The sequence below is a fragment of the Haemorhous mexicanus genome, chromosome 4 (genome assembly GCF_027477595.1).
Source record: "Haemorhous mexicanus isolate bHaeMex1 chromosome 4, bHaeMex1.pri, whole genome shotgun sequence".
Taxonomy (NCBI): Eukaryota; Metazoa; Chordata; class Aves; order Passeriformes; family Fringillidae; genus Haemorhous; species Haemorhous mexicanus.
In genome coordinates, this window is record NC_082344.1 from 53,603,504 (window position 1) to 53,625,844 (window position 22,341).

At 39.9% G+C, this 22,341-nt stretch overlaps 1 protein-coding gene across 6 annotated transcripts in view; it reads right to left on the reverse strand.

The window, feature by feature from the left end:
• Positions 1–3,232: 3,232 nt before the first annotated feature.
• LIMCH1 (LIM and calponin homology domains 1) overlaps positions 3,233–22,341 on the reverse strand; it is a 174,412-nt gene continuing 155,303 nt past the window's right edge. For all 6 annotated transcript variants that reach the window (XM_059844922.1, XM_059844923.1, XM_059844927.1 and 3 more), the window contains 11 exons: positions 21,877–21,905; positions 20,787–20,870; positions 19,013–19,105; positions 17,944–18,048; positions 16,451–16,587; positions 15,523–15,653; positions 13,591–13,714; positions 12,297–12,374; positions 9,638–9,746; positions 8,662–8,764; positions 3,233–6,302 (listed from right to left, as the gene is read on the reverse strand). In XM_059844922.1, the coding sequence (XP_059700905.1) occupies positions 6,277–6,302; positions 8,662–8,764; positions 9,638–9,746; positions 12,297–12,374; positions 13,591–13,714; positions 15,523–15,653; positions 16,451–16,587; positions 17,944–18,048; positions 19,013–19,105; positions 20,787–20,870; positions 21,877–21,905 (1,019 nt within the window). In that variant the 3' untranslated portion in view covers positions 3,233–6,276. The remainder of the gene's footprint in view (positions 6,303–8,661; positions 8,765–9,637; positions 9,747–12,296; positions 12,375–13,590; positions 13,715–15,522; positions 15,654–16,450; positions 16,588–17,943; positions 18,049–19,012; positions 19,106–20,786; positions 20,871–21,876; positions 21,906–22,341) is intronic.

Genomic DNA, 22,341 nt, shown 5'->3' on the forward strand with positions numbered 1-22,341 from the left:
TAGAAAACCTCCAGAACATCAGCTCATGAAACAGTTCAAAGAGCTTCACCCTCGGGCTGGAAATTATCTGAGTGTTATCATTGTGTACCAGTCAGGAAGAACTTTAAGACCTGCATAATTGCACAAAGTCCAACATAGAAATCTCATGCTGCAACCCAGTCTTCTTCAATACATTAGTATTAATTAATGCACCACACAGATGCCAAATCACTCATCTAGGAATTCATTTTTCCTAAAAAAAAATGCAACTAGATTTTTTTAAAAACCCTACATTTCACATCTTTTGGAACTTTGTTCTCACCTGGCAATGTGAGATGTTTAGATGTGATCCCAGGAAGGTGCATTTGGAGGTAACATCTCCAATTTGAATGATAGGGACATATTGTTATATTGAGGATTATTGTAACACCTCCTTCGAGTTGTGCACACTCACAAAGTTTTACGAACCCCCCCAAAGACAACCAAAGAGCACTTGGCCCCTGAAAAATGGGGATAGCCATTGCCAAGCCCCAAGTCCAGGCCCCTGGAACAGCAGTTCCAGCCTTACTACACATAGTTTCCAGAGATGTGGATAGCATGTTTCTGTTTCTGTGCTTGTAATTGGAGTGGTTTTGTCTGTAATCAGAACAAAACAGAAAAAAGGAATTTTTGAAATCTTACTTTCTTTTGCCATTTGATAAATTCTGTTATTCCAGGGAAAGATTTGCAGTTTGGTTAGTTTTGATTTAGTTTCTAGACCCATGACTGGCTTCTGCAGGTTTTAACCAGCAGGTCATCTGCTTAGGAAAAAAATACATCTGTGAGCTATGGATGTGGCATTAGCTAAGAGAATTTACAGTGCATCACGTGCAGTGAAGCAGATGGACTCTATGGATGAGTGAACAGTGACTTATAAGATTATCTTGAATAATGGAGGGCTTTTTTTTCCTAAATGACTTAAAACCCCATATGCTTTGGGGTTTACCTAGCTTCACTAGCTACTCTTGCAGAACATGGGGCACTCCATAAGATCTGTGGAGCAGCAGCTCCCTCTTGCATGTTTAACTCATGCTACATTTTATAAAAAACATGAACTAGAAAATAGACACCCCCCACAACCCTTCAAATACCAACCCCCCCCACTGTAGGAAGAGTCACATCCTGTCCTGTACCTTCTATCTCTTTTTTTGGGCTCTTATTGCTTGAAAAACTTGAGCAGCTTCCAGTTTAGTCATTTCCCCTTATCAGGAAATTCAGATGAAATTACATTCCTACCGGAGGCTTTTAAAACTGTATGGGAGACCTGTTTGCCTTTACAGGAGATTTATTTTACTGACATTTTTGTTTTCCCATCCAAGTAGTGGCCATCTGCTCATTTTGAGCATTCACTACCCCTTCTGATTTTCACTGCAGATGTGTCTCTGTCATCTTGTCATTTTGTCATCTTGTCATTTTGTTCCCCAGTTTCCCAACCTGGTAAAGGGCAGGCTTCCACTCTGCACATTTTATTGAGTAACTACTTGACCAGCCTCCCCTTACCAGGAAGGGGACCCATCAAGACCCATACCTAAAGTTATTTTCTAAACAAAGTGGTAGCTGCCTGCTTTTAACTATGCTCCAGAAGAGTTCACTGGATCATGATCAATACTCACAAGGTAAGCAAGCTACTGATGTTCATCACCTCTGCCTAGAGCCTCCTGCAGCTACCAGCACCTATCTGTGCTCACTGAAGACCTCTGCACCAAAACACCTGCTAAGGAGAGAAAATAAATGAGCAAAACAAAATGGGTTGGGTGGAGGAAACTGAGCACTTGCCCCAACAGTCTGTGATGGGGGATAGGAGGGGGATGTGGGCATCACACCTGGCCAGGATGTAGAGGAGGCACAGAGCTCTCCTGGGGTGCCGTGCACACATCCCTCTTTGCTTGGGGTATTTTCTGCTCTGATGTTTGAACCTCAGTTGTAACAGCCCACTCGTCTCTCCCTTCACCTCCTATTTCTCCCACACACCCTCAGCTTCATCCCACTGCTCAACAAGCCAGAGTCCTCTCCCAGAGCATGCCAAGGCCCTGTGAGCACCATGGTTTCCCTCGGGGCCCTCCAGGCAGCCTTTGCTACCTGCAGGTGAAGGTCCTGGGGAGGTGACCAGGTGACACAACTCCACATTTATGAGGTATTCAAAATTATTTGGCCTGGTCAATGCACCTCCAGTGATTCCCTTTTAGGACCATAAATGACTGTGCGGGTCACATTCACTAGAAAATAGTAGCAATAATAATAATATTACAAAAATCATGTCAGGATTGCCCCTATTTTCCCTGGCTCATAAGGGTCACAAACAGTGTGTCTGTGTGCCAAGCAGCCTTGGTGCAGAGTTGCTGGAGCAGAAATAGCTGCCTGACTGCCTCCAAATCCAGCCTCAGAGCAACCTCCAGTGGCAGCGAGCAGTTCCCGCAGACAGGGCACCGATGGCACTGCCAGGAATCCCAGCATGCCTCTGCCACCAGAGAGAATGCTGGCCTTCATGGACATGCTGGAATAGTGCAAGGCCACCACCACTGCCATTAGGGAACCAGGATAAAAATGAATGAATGAATGAATGAATGAATGAATGAATGAATGAATGAATGAATGAATGAAAATTGAATTGTCTGTACATCCCCATGACTCATCTAATAGCTGACACTCTACTGGCACAACCCCAAACTTGTCATCCTTGTAAGACCCAAATGAAAAAGGGGCAGTTATGAGTTTGAAATTTTGTGTGAACTTTCTGCTGGTGACTGGACAAGTCATACCCTTTTGTAATTCAAGACTTAGTGAGATACCTCAGCAAATGCAAAACTAAGCACAAACTCCAGGATATTCGCTACGTGGAAATGGAATTTACCAAGCACGTACCTAGCACTGCTATATACAAAGTGCTTTGTTGAGTTAAGGTCTGAACCACAGTCCACCAACACTGATGAAAGACCTGAGGACTTTGGGTTAGCCTCTCCACAGAAAGCCTTTTCTGTTCATCTTTTACCACAACAGGCACACATGCTCTTGTGAATAGAGGGCTACAGCTTTCAGAGGCAATCCACAGTGTATTTTGCCATCTCAGCTATGTATTTTTTATTGTCTCATCTCATACACTAAATCCTGGAAAACATAGTTTGGCTCAGCCAAGGCCAACCAAACAGAAGCCTCTACTCTGCAATCCACGCTCACGCAATAGAAATTAGTTAGAATAAGTAGAATCAACACCACCAAAGGTAATCAACATTTTATTTATAAACATACATTTACTATAAAAGCTGTTGAGTTTTAGACAAGTTTTCCTAATTTCCAGAGGCATTTTAGAATAAATAAAATAGAGGGAAGATTAGCATAATTGGTATTCAACATTAGCCCCAGCTAGGAGAGCAATCCTTGTCCCTGAATGGACATGCAGATAAGGATGGTCCCCTTCTGGTTCACCAACCTTTATGACATTCACTGAAAACTACAGATGTACTGCATCAATAACACTACATAGCAAGAGTAAGGAAAAAATACACCATGAAAATGGGCTTGTAAAATACAGATGGGTTATGACACCTGTAGGTTCTCTGAAGTAGTAAGAGGCTAAATTAATTCCAAAACATCTAAAACCCATTACATATATTGTACTTGCTCAATAATAATAAACCATTTTTTGCAACAAATACATTTACATTTTGCAGTTCAAATGTGGGAAAGCATTATTTTTTTTTCTGTGCTCAAAGTTCCTGATTAGAAATGTATAATCTTAATGTGTTAAACTGGAAAAAAAAAAAAAAATCTTAGTCTGAATGAATTTGCCATGTAAGATTCCAGAGAGAATATAAAATCAAACCTAAGAAGTTGGCAAGTACGATTTAGAAAACTGTTGGAAATTATTCTGTGCTGGTGAATAGATGTTCCTTAGGGGAAAAAATCGTCATTGTTGAGCGCTGCTTCAATTCGCTTTGAGTACAATCAACTTTGCTAAAGCATGCATATACAAAACTATCTGACAGACACTGGGATCAATTTCTAAGCAGCTCCAGAGACCCAGTAAGGTGTCTGCAGTGCAATGCAATATCCCTCCCCCCTCTTTCATGCACTTTATCCCAACCATGCTCCTAAGCCCTTTGGGCACTTACCCCTAGATGAATGAGAAGCGGACCTGACCTCTGAGACACCAATTTTTGATACACTTGGGGACTGATTTGCACATCTACCTCTATCACGTGGGTGAAGCAGTGCTAGAGACCCATATCAAATAGATGCACAAGCATGCACAGTCTCGTTTTAAAATTAGGTTCAGACATTATATATTTACATATCCTTAATGCAGCGTAGGGAGTTATACAGATGTACCACGTCAGATATGAAATCTGCTTCTTGAATTTCCATGTTACACATTCTTTGTGGGAAAATGTTTTAACAACCACAAGCATATAATTAGCATCCTGGTTATCAAAACCTTTTAAAAGTAAACCAAGCAGGTGGTTGATCAAAATATAGGATATCACTTTTAGCTCCAAAACATTTTCTGATTTATTTAATTTTTACTTAAAAATATTCCCCAGGTGAAGTCCACGAAGGACTTCAGCTTGTTGGATTTATTGCATCCATAAGTCATTGCTGACTGTGTGCAACAGCTTTGCATTTTCTAAGGCACAATATTAAGGAAGTAACATGTAACTTTCCAGCAGATAGTCACAATGTCCTCCAATGACATGGCATGTGTGTGTTTGATGACATGCAGTTTTGCATGGTTATGCAACTCACATGCAAGCAACTGTCTAGCATTTCAATAAATAATTGCTACCTAGAGAACAACTCAGAATTATTGCTTCCCTAATAACCACTTCATTTCTATTTACCAACACATCAAAAGATGACTGATATGCACACAGATAAAAGAAATCTCTTTTCATTTAGTTTTATAGTGGTTTTAAGGCAGAAAAAGATTTTTTCCCTCCATTTGAAGATATTTCCAGTAACTGTTTACCAAAAAGTCTTAGGATGTTTTATAGTGGCAATACATTCCCTAACTTTGTCTGTTACTGTAGGTACCTGCTGAACCTCTGTTTCAATGAACTGCTGTATTGCTTTAGTAAGGAGCACAGGCTTAATCAAAGAGCACAAAGGAAAACTCTCTCAAACACAGGCAAGGTAGTTTTTCTGCCTGTTGACTCCAGCCTCCTCCCTTCCCATCTTCCACACTTCTGGATTTTGCTGACTATTTTTGGATAGTGGATGAAGGAACACAGGCTCAAGGATGTCTAATTCTCTACCCTGGGGGGAAAGTACCCAAACCACATGTGTTTCTCTGCGTGAGATTTCAACCAAGTGTAATGTTTCCAAGTGAATGAGCAGCTGTCCAACCCACTCAAATCAATTGGCAAGTTACAAGCCAAAGAGAAAAGCTTCACCACAGCATCAAACTGCAGCTCAGAGAGCTCTGCTGGGTCTGCCTGCTCGGCTGCCTCTTCCCCACATCACCTTCCATCGAGCTTAATAACAACACAGGCTGCTGGACTTACTAAGAAGGATTGCTCCTGATGGGAATTTTTCCATTGTTAATGGTATGCAGTCTTTAGGTTTCATGAAGAAATCTTTATTTCAGAGAATATTAAGCTATAGTCATGAACATTACTTGAAGTACACAAACAAAAAATCCTATGACTAAAGGTGCAATAATTTATTTGTTTAACTTCTACCCTCCATTGAAGGTAATATAAACAAAATATGCTTCAGAAGTACAGGATGTATTATCAAACTAGTCTCTGTATAAAAAAAGTTATAGCTTCAGTTGTAACAGAGAAGTCGTGCTGTGATGTTTAGTTTTTCAAATGCACTGATTAGATACTATCTTAAAATTACTTCTCAGCTCAAGTTGGCATATTCTATAAAGGTTCTGTAAACTTAAACTTTTTAATTGCTAGAAATATTAAAACAAAACAGCTTTATTGCATGTTTATTCTCTTATTACTTTCAAAAGAACAAGGTAACAGACTGGGTATCATAAGCATACCTGAAGGTGGTTTTGTTGGGTTTTTTTAATAGTACTTAGGCTTTGCCTTCCCAAACATGGTCATACATATTTTGCAAATTTCTTAAGGAAGCAAAAACCAACATATTGCATTTCTAAGGAGCAGGTGCAGCTTTTTTTGTGAGTTTTTAAAAACGAGATGAGAGCCATCATGTCCATGAATTCAAGCTTTAACAAGTGATTGTCTGGAGGCAGCCGATACATATGAGAAGAGAGTTCCTTCTTGAAATTTATTAGGACTGAAAGTCATGTCACAATGTAGTTGGCTGTCCAGCAGCTAGGTAAAACAAAAGCAAAACAAGTAACTGGTTACAAATTTTAACAAATATAGACTTTTCTGTACATGATCTCTACAATTCAAAAAAATGTATCTGGAGCTATATATATTTGTGCCCTGTCTTTTCTTTCTCCTGCAAAGCTGGGGCAGAACCACTACAAAGATTCAGCATAATTCCAGTGGAAATACATTTTCCTTGCCACGTGTCAAATGCATTCTGCATGAAGTTTTATCTTATTTTATGCCCAAAGTACTTGTGTGTATGTTGATTTCAGGCTCTGCAGCCTTTGACTTTGACACTCATAAACCTGTGACCATTCTCTGTGTTTGACATTGAATAGAGAATTTCCTCCTTGTGAGGTTTTGTTGTACAGGAACAAAACCTACTGATAAAAACCCCATCCACTTTTATCTGAAAACCAGAAATATTTTCGACCCTGGACCATAACACAATCCTTAATGCTTTTCTAGTCATCTTTTTTTGATGATATACTTTGAAACAGAATTGTCCATTTTTTTCAGATAAGCTTCTGGGAGCCAAAATATTTCATCAAGATGTCCATAAGTGTCTCAAAACAATACTGACTGACCCTAGGTTAGTCAGAGATTGTCACTTCTGCCCACTGCTGCACAGTTACATGGGGGCAGAAAGGCACAAGCCATGCAATCAAACAACTGATTTGCCATTTTGCAGCATTATTCCCAGAACTGAAAGGCAAAACACTGACATTGCACCAGTTTATTCTTAATTTCAGGTGTGCCGTGCATCAAATTTTAGCTTAAAAATAGTAACCAGCAATGTTTGCAGTTCTATCAAAAGTAGTCCCTGTGAATTATCAACAACAGTTACTGCAGCTTAATTCAACTAACCAGATTTTGAGATTTTGCATGACCAGGGGACACAGAAGGAAGAGGCAATTTGTTGTAAAAATTAAAAACCCCGTGCCATTATTATTCTTCAGTAGCCATACATTTTCTCGAAACCTATTTCCTCTGTTATGGGCTTGGTTACCATTCTGTTGGGTTTGTACAAATGCAAAACATTGTTACATGAAACACTGCACACAGATCTCTAATGCCTCTTCTAGTAACACTGCTGTAGAAATTAGGATGGAGAGAGTGATTCCTACAGCATATAAACTGAAAATTGTTGAGCCTTTATCTATCCTCAAGGGACACAGATTTTTATTTAAGCAAAAAGGACTAAGAAGAAAAAGAAATTATAACTTTTATACCTTCCTCTATTTTTTGTGTAAAGCTGGATGTGCAAATCTGCATTTTAAGAATCAGGACCTCATCCACATGAGGAAGGTTTACAGCATCAAGCACAAAGGGAAAAAGATATTTCTAAATATTTCAGGTTTAATAAATAATAAAAAGTGGATAACATTTCTTAGCAGAATTTAAGAAAAAAAATCGCCAAAAAACCAGTTATACAATAGCACCCTCTAGCTCTGCTGATGGAGAAGTATCTCGCTCCTGAAGCATCAGAGCAGAAGTACCCATCTTTCTTTTAGCAAAGTTAGGGAGGTACCTTTCCTACTCCTGAATTTCTACAGCCAGTGCTTTTGAGAGAGGGCAAGGGAATTAGAGAGGGGAAAAAGTCCACTTATCAGTTGGAACTGTAGGCAGTGAAAATCCCAAATAATATTTAACAGGAAGACAACAATTAATCCTATTGTTTTGCATCTTACTGTTTCCACAAGATGGAAACCAGCATGAGCGCTGAACATCACTGGTGACATTGGGGCAAAGCTGAAATGTTCTAGTAATTTGGTATCAGTCACAGAAATCCAGGACTTAGAAAGACATTTAGGTGACCTGCTCTAAGGCAGCAAAATCACAAAGTTTTCTTTCTGACTTGCAATTGTTGGGCTCATTCTTCAAAATTTATGGCAAGAAACACTATTTAGCAAATATCTGGGGACACCACCACAAGGATTCAGTACAAGTTACAGAATGTTCTTAATATTTTACATTACCATTTTGTCTACAAAAGGGAGACCTAGAGATTTAAAAAATGGGAACTTCTCCAAATACAGCCCAGAGTCCTATGTCGGGTGGAATTATCTACATTGTCTCGTGTGAGGTGAGAGATCCAAGCCTCTGGGTCATGCAAAATCTGTGTTATGTTATGCACAGAAACAACCTTTAAGTCTAATAGCGCTCAGCAGAGATCCTCTGGGAATATTTAATGGGCTTGGAAATCTTTTCTGATATGAGACAATCATTAAAATGATGTGGGGAGACTCCTCTTCCCATGGTGAAGCTACACCTGAGTGTCAGGGCTGGACAAAGCCTCCAGTTAAGATCATGGCCCCAGCATCTCTTGTCAGAGCTGCCAGCACTCAGCACTTACTTCTGGATCGGATGTAGCAATCGTTGCAGTTCAGAAGACCATTTCTAATCCTGACATCCGTGCCACTCGCTGCATCTCCCAGCTGGCCCTTGCAAACCCCACACTGTCAGGTGAAGAACAGAGAAAGTGAGACCATGCCCTGCTATTTGTCACAACTCTTCCCAAATTTTTACTTTTGTTCAAGTAGTTCTTGGAACGGTGAGAAAAATACCCCCCTAGAACCCAGCCCCTACTCCTGGGGAACACTGCAAACCAGTAAGAGGGTTTTTGTAGAGTCAGAAGTGTTTAGGACTGGATTTCAGCAGCCTCTGCTTACACAGAAGTGAAGCCTAATTCTTATATGGGACATCTGACTTTGAAGCTGCATTCTGAAGGCAGGTAAGTTGAGATGGATAAAGTTTAAAGAGGCCAGAGATTTAGTCTGGGTAAATGTCTAAAATTAAAAAAGTCTTCACAAATGTCTAATATCCATTGAGTCAGAGATAATGGAAATGGATACTTTCTGATTTCGCTAGAAAACACTTCAGGTTATTTCCAAACTGAAGCACTCAAGAACAGTCAATAAATATTTCTGGTAAAAGCCAGAATACACCATTCATTCCATAGCAAAACTTTCCAACCATGGGGCTGATCAAAGATGGCTTTGGGACTGATCATGCTTTTGGAAGGAAAAAAAAAAACCCACCTAAAAAACTCACAAGGTAAATAATGTTATATTTAAAAAACAATGAGCACAATAGAGAAATTATATGGTGCTTCCCCCTTGTAAGTACAGAAGCTAAATTTTCTTGCTTGATCACAGATTTTAGTCCAATTAATGTGTCTGACTGCAAAATAACACATTAGTTGTGTTATTTCTACTTCTTTACAAACATGCTCAGACATAACAACCATGTAAATCCCTGGTCCTCTCAGTTTCACATCTACTCTCTACTGGCACGACTTGAGGTTTTTCTTAATAAAGCAAGAACCATACCCTGAAGCACTGAATATGGAAATAAAGACCGAGTGTTTCAATAATCATGGCAGCTCCTTTTCCAAGAGGGAGACCACAGGTAGAACAAAGCTTCTTCCCACTGACAGACCTAGGAGGCAAACATGGCTGTGAGAACACTGCAACTGAGATACAAATGTAGCTTTAAAAACACTGCAGCTGATGCTAAAATGAAGCCAAATATTTAGATAGGTTTATCAAGAGGGACAGAATGGGAGGAAAGAGCACTGGAGGAGTTTACATAAATATAGATTGACCCTTCAGCCATGTTACTGAATCCACCTGCAGGTCTGCCTTCCAGAGAAGCAAGCAAAAGGCTTAAAATGCCTCAATGCAACTCAGACACATTTCCCTGCCAGTCTGCTGGGCTAGATCAAGGGAGAGGCCTGGGTGACAGAGAGCCATGCCTGTGGATTCACAGAATCACACAATGTTAGGGACCTTAAAGATTATGTAGTTCCAACCCCCAGCCAAAGGCAGAGAACCTTCCACTAGACCAGGTTATTTAGAGCCCTATCCAACCTGGCCTGTAGCACCTTTAGGGAAGGGGAGTCCACAGTCTGTCTGGGCAATCTGCCTCAGTGCCTCACCACCTTTATTGTAAAGGTTACTTAGAACTAGTCAAAGTCACAGCAAGTCACACAAATTACCTGAGTCAGACTCTCAGCCCGGACATTTTCCAATTTGTTTACAAATGGACTTGCTCACTGCAAGTCAGAAAACAGGGATGCTATTCTTGCACCAAATTAAGCTGGTGAAGCCAATAGTGACAGCATAACTACAGTAGCACAGACCAGGCACTGGCTGACTCATTTCAGACTGGGCTGCTGCAGCCACTTAACACTCTGAGTAGTCAGAGAAAACCTGAAAGTGGATCTCCACCTGCAATGCAGAAAATACTTCAACTTGCACCTTCAGCAGTCCTGAAGGACTGTCTAGATCTCTCTCCTAAATCTGCTGTTGGATGACAGGTGGGTGAAGGTTCAGAGCCCCAGGAATAACTGGTGTCCCTTTCCATAATGGTTTTAATGACAGTGTAGGTGCCCACTTTATGGGTCTCATACTCTTCACTTCTCTCCTGCCTGTCAGCCTGCCAGAACTGATGCTTGGCCTAGTGACATGAAGCTGAGACCAAAAGGGATCCCCTGTCATTCTGCGTCATCAATGCTTTTTTCAGCCAGGGCTGAAAACCAGGAGAGAAACTTTGTGATACTTAATGAGCTTGAAAAGACAGTTTGATAAAATCCTACTCAGATCAGCGAGTTTACAATCTCTTGCTGTAAGGTTTTGATGCAGCTACACAATAAGCCACCAACAGAGACAGATCTGGACTGCAGAGTGACAAAAGAGCCGTTTAGGGAAAAAAGAAAAAGAGACACAGAGAAAGAGAGACAGAAACATCAGAAAAACTCATCACAATTAGAAAATTGTCCCTCTTTCCAGCTATTGAGCCCGCCATGTACACAGGCAGCACAGGCATATGACCCTCTTGTTGGTTCATTATCATTATTCCTTTTAGAATAACTTTGCTGTTTCTTTTTTTCCCTACCCTCCTACAACCTTAACTCTTCTGCTTCTATGTTATTTCTGAGTTCACCTTTGTTTTTACTTCTTCTCCACTATTAGAGTTACTACAAGAGCAAATTAAAGTCTTGGATCTTGGGAAATTTTTAAGAGTTTTCTAATGTCTTAGTGGAAAAATGAATTAAATCACATCTATTGTTTACAAAACTAAGATTTATTTCAGGAAAAGATAGTGCAAAAGTTTCTCAGATCAGAATATAGCTACTTAATAATATGAAGTAGCTATCACAACTAGTGACCTGTAGCAAGGAAATGATCTGCAATCCCACCAAAACTGCAGCTATGGTTAGAAAAACATAATAAATTGTTTATGTAAAAAATTCCCAATAGTTTCACATCAATGCAAGTGACATCAGAAAGGGGCTTTGCTCTGAAAAGTGAAGAATAATGCAATTTAAAAAGAAGGAAACTTGCTGTGTTCTGTGCTGTATTAATTTACCCTACATAATAAGCAAACTCATTTTAATATATCCCAAATTATCAGTGGTTTAATCAGGCCACAGTTAACATTTATTTAGAGCTGGTATACATAACTCACTGAAAAATGTACAGATTGCTTGAGAGAATCAAATCTCTAGGAGATTAACATGATTGTGGGCAAACTAAAAATCAGCAAAAAAGCAAAATGTATTTCTAGTTTGGAAATGAAAGGAAAAAATTGTTTTTAAATCAGCAAGTGCCAATGTCTAGAACAGATCTTACTCCTGAGCATGTGACTATTCACAATGAAGACATTCTTTGGCTTAAGTCCTCTGAGCTCACACTCTGACTGAGGTTTATACTGTCCCATTTCAATTTTATTGAAACTTCAGTGATCAAGCAGAGTTCTAGAGCTGTTTGCTGAACTGTGTTATTTGAAAATGTAACAGTACCACTGAAGCTGGCAAAAGATGTGGGAGAGGGAGCTACATGTTTATCCCATGGACAGCTATGAATTGCAACATTTAGCAGACTTAATAGTGCATCCACATAATACTAATGTGATTTTCACTCTGGCAGTTCACCAGCAGCTACAAGATGTGTTTGGTCTGCAAAATTCCTTATTGACCTTTAGTACCTGTTGGGTGACTGACTGAGAGCAGCAGGAGAGCAGGGAGATGACGGCCCAGATCGGAAGTTCTCAAGATAGCCTGCCCTAAAATACAGCAGAGAAGATGCATTACTACAGCTGAACAACAAATAAAACCAGGCTTTGTATGGAGAAATTCCAGTTAGTGACTTTCAGGATTTTTGGTTCTTACTCTGCTCTCTGCTGGGCAATCAGGTAACTCACACAGTAATCAGCCACGTGGAGACTCCTGCCCACCCCACCAATCCATCATAGCTCCCACCATGATGAAGGAGGGTTAAGCCAAGTCACACCACACCACACCCTCTGTTGGCCCTGTACTGAGTAAAAAGGAAGCTACCAACACGGAAAGGCAGTTTATTTAGTTAATGCTTATTTTGTATCTATGCTACTCTGAAAGAGCTTGGTGATCAAAACCATGGGTTTTGTTATCAGAAATCATAGGACTGATCCAAACTGTAACTGCTTAAAATGGTTTACAGATTAAATAACAATTTTCTCAAACATACACACAAGCAGTTTATAATGAGGAACAGGTAATCAAACCTCAATCTACATTAGTTTTGACAGGATACAACCTTAATAGAGGTAACAGGTTCTGCAGAAGACTGTGCTCACATATATGCTAATGAAAACAGATGTTCCTTTCTCGTTGCATAACTTCTTTTTGTAAATGCTAGGCAGGCAGATTCCTTATTTACCAAAAGAACTGGTGTTGCCATTCACTAACGCTTACTCAAAAAGCACAGGCAAAGCAGCAAAGAAAAAAGACCTCACCAAAATTCACAGCAGAAGGCAAATACTACTCTGTATGTATCTTCTTTTAAAAGGCATAATTTTTAAAGGAGTAGAAAGCAGCAATCAATATGTGTTTGGAAGATGGGGAATGAAGCTCCTGGATACCAGCTTCAAAGAGGCAGATATAACCTGACATTCCCACCCTCATACTTAGCTACTTACTAGCTATAAAGGTTTGTCTCAGGCAATTAAAACAAATTAAGCACATGAAAAGTTACGCAGATATGCGCTGAAAGAGCTATAGAGAAAGAAGAGGGAGGCATGGAGGGGGTGTGCTCCCTTCTGAAATTAGTGACTGTGGTGCCTGTAATGAGAAATCAAGTAGATAAGTGTTAGCAGTCTCTGTGGGAAAGCCAGACATGAAGGGCGTCTTCGCACTGCAGGACTCATCAAACCCAACCAATAAAGGATGCTGAGCAGGAGCATAAGGGAGAACAGAGCAAGTAGGGCTTCTCAATCTCTTCAATAACCTTTATGTTCTCACCTCCTTGCTTCCCCTGCAGAGCTTGGTTGCTGTCCCACAGTCTGGGCCAGGACCGGTCTCTGCCGAACGTCCTCCGCGCACTGTGGAGATCGCTTCGTCAGCAACTGCTGATTCCAGGAGACATCTACAGCGAGAGGTGGGGAAACTCAGCACTTGGGGCAAAATGCTCTTGTCAGTATTTATAAACCATCATGGATTGTGGGCACACAACAAAGGAGAGAGATGTACAGCTCCTTAAAACAAACTTCTCAGAAACCCCCACAAAGTCAGAGACAGGTTTTGCTACATTAGAAGACCTCTATGGAACTTCATTCCTTAGCATTACCCTCACATACACATGATCTACCCTGCTGCTGAATGGATGTCTGAAGGGGAAAGGGCAAGGTCAAACAGCAATCCACAAACAACACTTGGGAAAATAAGGAATTGTTGTAATGAAGGAAGCACAAGAGACACTGAAACTTCTATGGCACTGGAGGATCCAAACTTCTCAACAGCAAGAGTTAAGGGGATGGTGGTATAGTCACTGCTCTCCACAAAACCTACTGATGAATGGCAATTCCTTTGTAATCTTCTTCTGTGCTTCACATGGCTTGGTGACAGTAACAGCCTCACAGCAAAAAGCAATGACCTGTGAGATGCCCAGGCAGCCAGCCATCCTGTCTTTGAGAAACAGTGCATTACCTGGACCCTGCAAGATGAATTTTGTGGCTCACAGCTGGAGAGAAGCCTTACCCTGCTGTGTGCCAACCATCTGGTTTAGAGAATGAAAACTTTGCTGGGGCCTATGAAAGGCCTGTTACCTATTTTGATATCAAGACAATAAACCCACACACCTGATTGTTTAAGGGTTTAAGGAGGGAGCAAGGAAGGGATGCTTTAAGAGGCAAGAAAGGAGCTGTCAGAATACTTGCAGAGGACCAAACTGTTGAAAAAAACCTAGGAAAACCCTGAAGCAGGGTTATTAGCAGACGTTGTTTAAAATTGTCAAACCCGTTAAGTTTGCTCAATCACTACCACAAATCCCCAAGGCTGTACTGCTGGGTAATGTATATTCTGCTTGCTTTCCTTCTTTGTGCAGCTTTTATCAAAGCACTGAGAATACAATAAAACTGAGACAGGGAAACCTACTGAGTCTAATAAACTGAATTTGCATTTGGATAAAGTAATAATACTGAAAACTTTTCCATCCATAGACACTTAATTTTTTTTAGAATAATGAATTTTTATGGTGAACTGAAAACAAAAATCTAAAACTTGATTTCAGAATTTGGATTCACTTTCTGTCTTTAGTCCTACTTATTTACTTTCCACTGTTCACTTGTATTAGATAGATAATGATGCTAAGTTCATGAATTTGCCTTTTTTTTAGGGTGACCCTCATGACAGCAATGCTTGGGGGAAATTCTTTCCTTCAAAAACATCAATACTTGTGGGAGCTAAAAAAATAAATTAACTTTAAATGTCATTAGACGTTGCTAATGACAAAATTGAGGCAGGCGTTGCTTTAGGCTTGGCTTGAAACGTTACATATCACATGTAGTGATTTTGACTGGACTGAAATGGACATCCATAATTGAATTAGCTACAAAACCACAAAATAAGTGTTGAAAATATGCTCTCTGTATCAAGATAAATCCTACATGTATGTAAGATTATGTAAAAAAAGGAAGATAACCCTTTTAACTGCTACTGTGAACATGCCGGCCTATAAATGAGATACCTGCTGCAGAAACTGTCGTCTCTGATGAAAACAAGAGGAGATTAAATTTCACCTTAACATATTTATCTTTGCTAACATAAAATAAATTTTTAGTCCGAGACGTTCCAGTTTTGAAGATATATGTGTACTGTCAATTTCCAAAATTCTTTGGGTTAGGTTCCTGCCTGATTTCTATCTGGAGAAGAACATATGCATAGGAAGAGTCTTACTCTCATCCTGAGTCAGAGGCAGGTTCAGTCTGGCAGGTGAGCTGCGCTCCATCCCCGGCATGTGGTGCTCCTGCTCACTTCCTCCTTTCAGGATTCCAGTCCCTGGGTATCCTGAGAGCACCTTATTTCCACTGGAATAAAAATAAGTCACATTGTATAAACAAAGCGAGGAGAAATGCCACCTAGACCATAATGGCTAAATCAGACTTTTGAATATCAATCTGTTTTCTAAAAAAATGTTTTTTGCTACTGTGTCAATTTTGCCATGACAAAGCAACAAAAAAACTTAGATGAATTAACAAGTTTGTCTTCAAATAGTCCAAGTCTTCCTCCTTACCTCAAACTGCCACTTAGATGTGCTGAAGATCATTTTGCATTTGTAGAAAAGGGCTTCTTTGACAGAAAAAAAGCTTTAATCCATGTTCTCTATACACTGCTCAGCATCATCAGATGCCTCTTCTCTTTTGTGAAACCTGTTAATTAGCAGTTGAGCAAAGTCCAGGACTTCAAACACCACCTGGCAAGATTGGGTATGGCATTTCTGAGATAGCCAGGCAATTTCACACAGGTTCTGAGTGAGAACAGCTACTGCTCCTTTAGTCTTTCAGGTGGCTTGTGAAATGTGCACAAGACACAGTGCAGTGATGTACGCAGATGTCTGAGCTGTCTAAGGTCTGATCTGGTTGCTGTGACAGGCACTAGGCAAAGCCACACAAGGAAAAGACAAGCCTTCTGATATGCACAACTAGCACTGTGCACTGCCACACGTGCATTGGTCTGTGGGGCCAGTGAATGCTGATCAGGATTTATTGTATCGAGGCCACCAGGTGCTGATGCTCCAGCATCAATTGTGGGCACAAGTGATATCCCAGAAGCCAGCAGAACACAAAGCTCCACAGGGTTAGAAATGCTTAGGGTTAATACATACCTCCTCTTTTCTTGCCAGAGCTCACTTTCCTTGCTTTTCAGAGATGACATACTGTCCTGCTCCCAGAGCAGCTTTTTCTGCTTTGTAACTTCTTTTTGCTTGCCCTCCCCTGGACAGCTGTTTGAATCAGTTGAGTTCTAGAAGACAGACGAAGAGGGAACCAAGTGCTCCCTTTGGCATGGGTGCACACATGGGAAAAGCACAGGCTGCCCCTAGATACATTGTGTTGACACACCTTATTATCAAAAATAACATCTCACATTTGTGTAGTAGAGCCATTTGACCCTGGTAAGGCTAACTTTGGATTTAATTAAGACTTTAGCTGAAACAACAACTAGTTGGACTGAGCATGAAATAAGTTAGGTACCAATTATGGTGCTAAGAATGGCTAATTCAAGCTTCCCATTACATAATCTTTGGCAGAAATCCTTGAATTATTTTGAGAGTCTAGACAGTCTCCCATTGGACTTGTGAGGACACTGTGAATGACCTCAGCTTGCTGTCACTGCCTAGGAGCAAAGCATTACTCACGTGCACTGGGCATCCTCAAAGGCAACACCAGTACTACTTCCAAAGTGGAACAGGAGTGGCTCATACCTGACTTGTGCAGTTTGAAGAAGCAATGGCATGAGATCCTTTGCTTCTGGGTGCAGGCAGTGTCCTGACTGTGGCATAAGCAGCTCCACCAAGGCAGTTACTGCTACACAGCCATGTGGAAAATCTGCCATGGCTGATGCCTTTGCACAGGGATGAGTGAGAACAGGGGGCAGGAAGAGTGAGAGGAGAATCAATTGATACAGTACTCCTAATCCCGAAGTTCAGTGGAAAAAGGCAGATGACTGGGTGCTGGTGCCTCAGGCGATAGAAAATTACATCTGTGAATCCCACATTTACTCAACTGTGATTTCACCTGGGGTGTCATTCCCTGATCTCTGCAAACACTAACTTCATCAGATGCTAGATGCATTAAATTAAACATTTTTTCGCTGCATGAATGAAAAAAAACCAAACAAATATAGACAGTAAACACTCCTCTGTTTGTTTTGCTGCTTTCTAGGAGGGATGATGGGAGAGATGATGGGAGAGAAAAGGAGGAAAACTGGGGAGGTAGGATTCAGTCTCATCTGAGATATATATAAAGCACTATTTTACACTCAAGGTTTTGTATTCAGGGAAACCAACTTAAGATTTTGTTGTCTTTGGAAGATAATTAAAATTCCACAGCACTGGTTAAGGGACAGAGCTGCTGCAGACAGAAAGTATCATTCTCTGCTCTAGTTAAAAATGGGATGGCAGCAGTTTGCTTGGGAATACAGCTATTCAGTGAAAATCTGTAACTTACAGCACTCTGAGGCATCACCAGTTGGAGATGGGACCTAGGGAATACTCTTACTCTTACTGCTCCCAGACTTTGACAGCCTTTAGCAAAGGATTAAACTTTCCACTAAAGATGGCTTACTCTTCAGTGCCTTACTACTCCATGAGAAACTCACCACTGTCTTGTTTCCTTCAGTGGTAGAGGAAGAAGAGGAGAGGAGCTCAGCAGAGTTTGAAGACACAATGAATGGAACTACAGTATCCTCAATTATCTTGCGCTCCTGAAGAAAGAGGATCAGCAGAGAGTGGGGGTCAAACATACAGAATGTAAACTGTAAGCTTATGAAACATAAGAAAAATAAGATTTGGCTATGTGCCAAATTTAGATGGCTAGATAAGGACTTGTGGTTCCAAGAATAACAGTAACACCTCAATTTTTAATTTGCTTGGAGGTTTTGCACTTCCATTCCTTTTACCACTGAGATGGAATTTCCAAAACAGGAAAAAAAATTCACTTGCATGGAACTACTGTTTCTCAGAGCACAAGTATATTAAGTTTAATATTAAAGTATGAAATTACCCTTGGTACATGAGAAACTTATTCTGAAAGTTGAAAAAAAATTATTGTTTAGACCACAAGTATGTCCCTCAATCACAGATGAGAAACCATCCATTTACATAATGCATAGACAAACGTATAAACCTTTCCCAGTTTCCTTCAATAATGATCTACATAGAACAGAAGAAAATTACTATCTTCTAGATTGTTAATATTCCACAACTGCAAGCTTTGAATATCTCCTGTGGATTTTTTTTTTTTTTTTTGTAAGGACAGTTACAAAATTCCTCCATGATCAAACCCAAGGCAGACAACAATTTCACCTGGAGTTCCACCAAGTCTAGGCACCAAGTATATGCCAAAATGCACAGGGCTCTGGCCCTGCAGGGGAGTCTGAGCGTGCCCAGACACAGCTGTGCTGACTCACCCAGACTTGCACAGCAATTAGACACCTCCACCTATGAGGAGGTGCTGAGGATACCTGTCCAAATATTTAAATATTTTTCCTCAACATCTATGGCAGTGTTTAAGAGAAACAATCCTCCTCAAAATTCAGCCTTGAAGAGGATTTTCATCAATTAATCTAGGTATGGGATGATTTTTTTTGTTGTTTTTGCACCAATAAGTGGGTGCATTTAAATACAAAAAAACCCCTAAAAAACAACCTCCTCCTTTGAGCTTTATACCTCCTCATAGTATCTACGCTCCTCCTCTTCAACTTCTCTCTGGGCCTTTTCCCATTCCTCTTTCAGCTTGTACTGCTCCTTCTGATACTTCTCCTGTTCATGGATACAAACACAGGTAAATTCAGAGCACTCAGGATTAAGAGCAAATTATGTAGGATCTCCACAGCAAAAATGAATTTGCGAAGAGCGATTTAATCAAAATAGGATTAAATAAATGGATAAAAATTGGAAACATCCATGGATGTCAAAAAAAACCAAACTTCTTTTTCACTTTGCCCATTTTTTTCTAGGACTTACATTTAACACCTTCAAACTTCAAGGAACTTTTGACACATTAGAAGTAGCTTAATTTCTTAGAATTCTAAAAATCTTGGGCTGGAAATTAGGTTTATCCTTAAAAATATTAATAATTTCTTGTTTATCTTACTGTATTAAGTGTCAAAAATGTTTCACAGACCCCGAAACACTGAGACAATGGTTGCACATTAAGAACTTCAGCAAAGTAGCAAATTAATAAGTAGGTTTTGCAGATACCAGGACTAATTTAAGAGGTATGCCATTAACTCTAATTTAAGAGTTATGACAATAGAATTTAATGAATGATGAATAACTATGCAAGTTTAAGAGATAAATAGTGTGCAAAGCTTTGAAGAGAGTAAGATTATAATTAGCTAAATAGCTTATTTTCTTCCTTGAAGGGATGATTTCTTAAGAATTGCTTTCACAGAGTTTTGCACAAAAAATGATCTCAAAGAGGTGTTTAAAATTGTTTGCCAGAGCTGGTTTGAATATGGAGAGGAATGCCACTTCCCTCTTACACCAGTTCCAATATCTGTTCAGATTGGTAACCACATCTGCCTATTCCAGAAAATAAACATTTACTATCGAGAGAATACCCTCATGTGCCAGAAAAAATATTATGAGAATTTTACACCATTTTAAGAGGTGCAAAATTGGATGATCTCAAGAAAGCATAGAGATACACAAGTCCTTCTTAAAGGATTAAAATACCCTATTTTATTATTCTCCCTCCTTCGACAGTTGTTTGCTCTTCTGTTACATGGAACAAAGATGTGATTTCTTTGGGATCAAAGCTAGTCACAATTTCAAAAGACACTCCTGACTGACTGGGAGATTCAGGTTCTCATGCCCGCTGCATCTCTTCCCACTAGAATACACACCTAGAACTTTTAGAGTTTACTGTACCACTAGGCAAAACTACGGGTTGTCTTGAAGATATTTCCCTCTCTTACAGACCCCCCTTAAACCCAAGTCCTTTCATGTCCAAATTTAGCTTGGTATTTTCCAAGAAGAACCTGTGAACAAAGCAGAATCCTATGAAAAGTTATTAAGACCATAATTTTAAAGAAGAGTTAAAGAAAAAGCATCAGGGTTAGCAAATTGTCAGTCTTGACAAAGAGGCTCCAAGTAATTAAGAGTTTTGCAGTCTATGTTCAGCATAACTTAAATATAATTGAGGACCAAGACATTCAGTTTAACTGTGCACTGGATTGCAGGACCAAGTCCTTTTGGTCTTTCCATGAAGTGGGTAAGGGAGATATGAGAGTGCCTAAACCACACAGAATATGTGTGTGTGTCTGTGTGTCTGTGTGTCTGTGTGTGTGTGTTTGTGGGTGTGTGTGCTCATTTATCACTCAACTGCCACAGAATTTGCTCAAGCATCCACAGAAGATGTGGAAAACATGACACAAAATACTCAGCTTTTGTCCAAAGGTGGAACCACACAGTGGAAGGCACACAGTTTCTTCCCTACCTGAAGCAAGCGTTCTTGCTCATGCTGCCACCTTTCCTGGCGCTTGCGCTCTTCTTCTGGATCCCAGGACCAAAAATTGAAACGCTTACGTGAAGGAAAACCAAGCTATTAGACTGTGACACTACACTTCACATGGCTACCAGAGAAAACTGCACTGGGCCTGATTAAACCCTGCCAATGCTGTGACAATGGGAAACTGGGAACTAGATAAGGGTTCTCTCAGGTAGCAGACAATATTCTTAGCTTCACTGACACTTGGATTGCCCATTTATAGCCACATGATAAAAGAATTATTTGGTTTGCAAAGAAAGTCTTGGGAAACTTCATCTGAAGGCGGGGGGGGAAGGTCCTAAAGAAAGCTCTAAGCATCACTGAACAGAGTCACCTCCAGGGACTCAAATTTAAAGAACATATATATTTTGCTTCTCTATAATCTTCTTTACAACATGAAAAGCAATTTTAGGTTGCAAAAAATATTCTCTCATTTTATGTCTGCCAGCACAACAGCCTATAGCCTTGCTTTGAATTTTTATTCATAATTAAATAAATCCTCAGGCTTCACTAATGATCCTATCACAGAATATGCTTAAAATCTTTATAATCAAGGGCAACTTTAGATACTTCCTGTCATATCCCTTTCCACTACAAGTAGTATTTGAATGTCATAGGAAGAGATTATGTCTATTTCTATATGACAAACAGAATGTGAAATACTGTGTACTTCAGAGTAGCATTTTTGGTGTGTTGTTTTTTTTTTTATTTCATTGAGGAAACAGTAGAATTGTGAAGTCCTTTCATTTCTATGCATTTAAAATACAATGGATAATTTAGAATTACATATTATTTAGAGATTGTGAAGCTTTAGTGGCTCCAGCAACCAAATACTGTATAGCTAGCTCCAGATAAGAGGAGAATGCATGAATTCCAGATTCAGACAATGCCTTGATCTGGGTTGTACTTTTCTTCTTACACGGCCATGAGAAAAAGTTCTCATTCTGATTTAGGGATGTTACAAGAGAGTTTGCATAAAAACGTAATTTCTGCTGAACACAAATCACTAATTTAAATGTAATGCAAAAAAGGTACTCACATTTGATTTATCACCAGTATCAGAATCAGCTATTAAAAACAAACAGAACAAGGAAAGATTAAATTTAACATAGCAAAATTTCCTCAGCCTGTAAATAGATCTACATTATATCTGTATGTTAGTTTCCTATTTGCTCCCACAACCAAATGCAAGGACTAATTGCAAGCAAATAAATCAGAAAACCAGATTATACCCATCACCAACAAAACTACTTTTTATCTGGGTTTAAAGGAGCAGGATAAAAACTAATATCGGGTTCTACTCTACCACTAGCTAATGCCATCTACTTCTGGCCACAGATGTTAGCAGTGTTCAGACACTGAGTCTTACCTACCTTGATCTACTTTTCCCTTCGTGATTCAGTGCAAGGAAGGAAAAAGTACAGCAATGCTAAAAGGATGGGACTACACTACTCAAGAGCCACAGTTACGAAGAGAACCATTGCCATTTTCTATCCAAATGCCT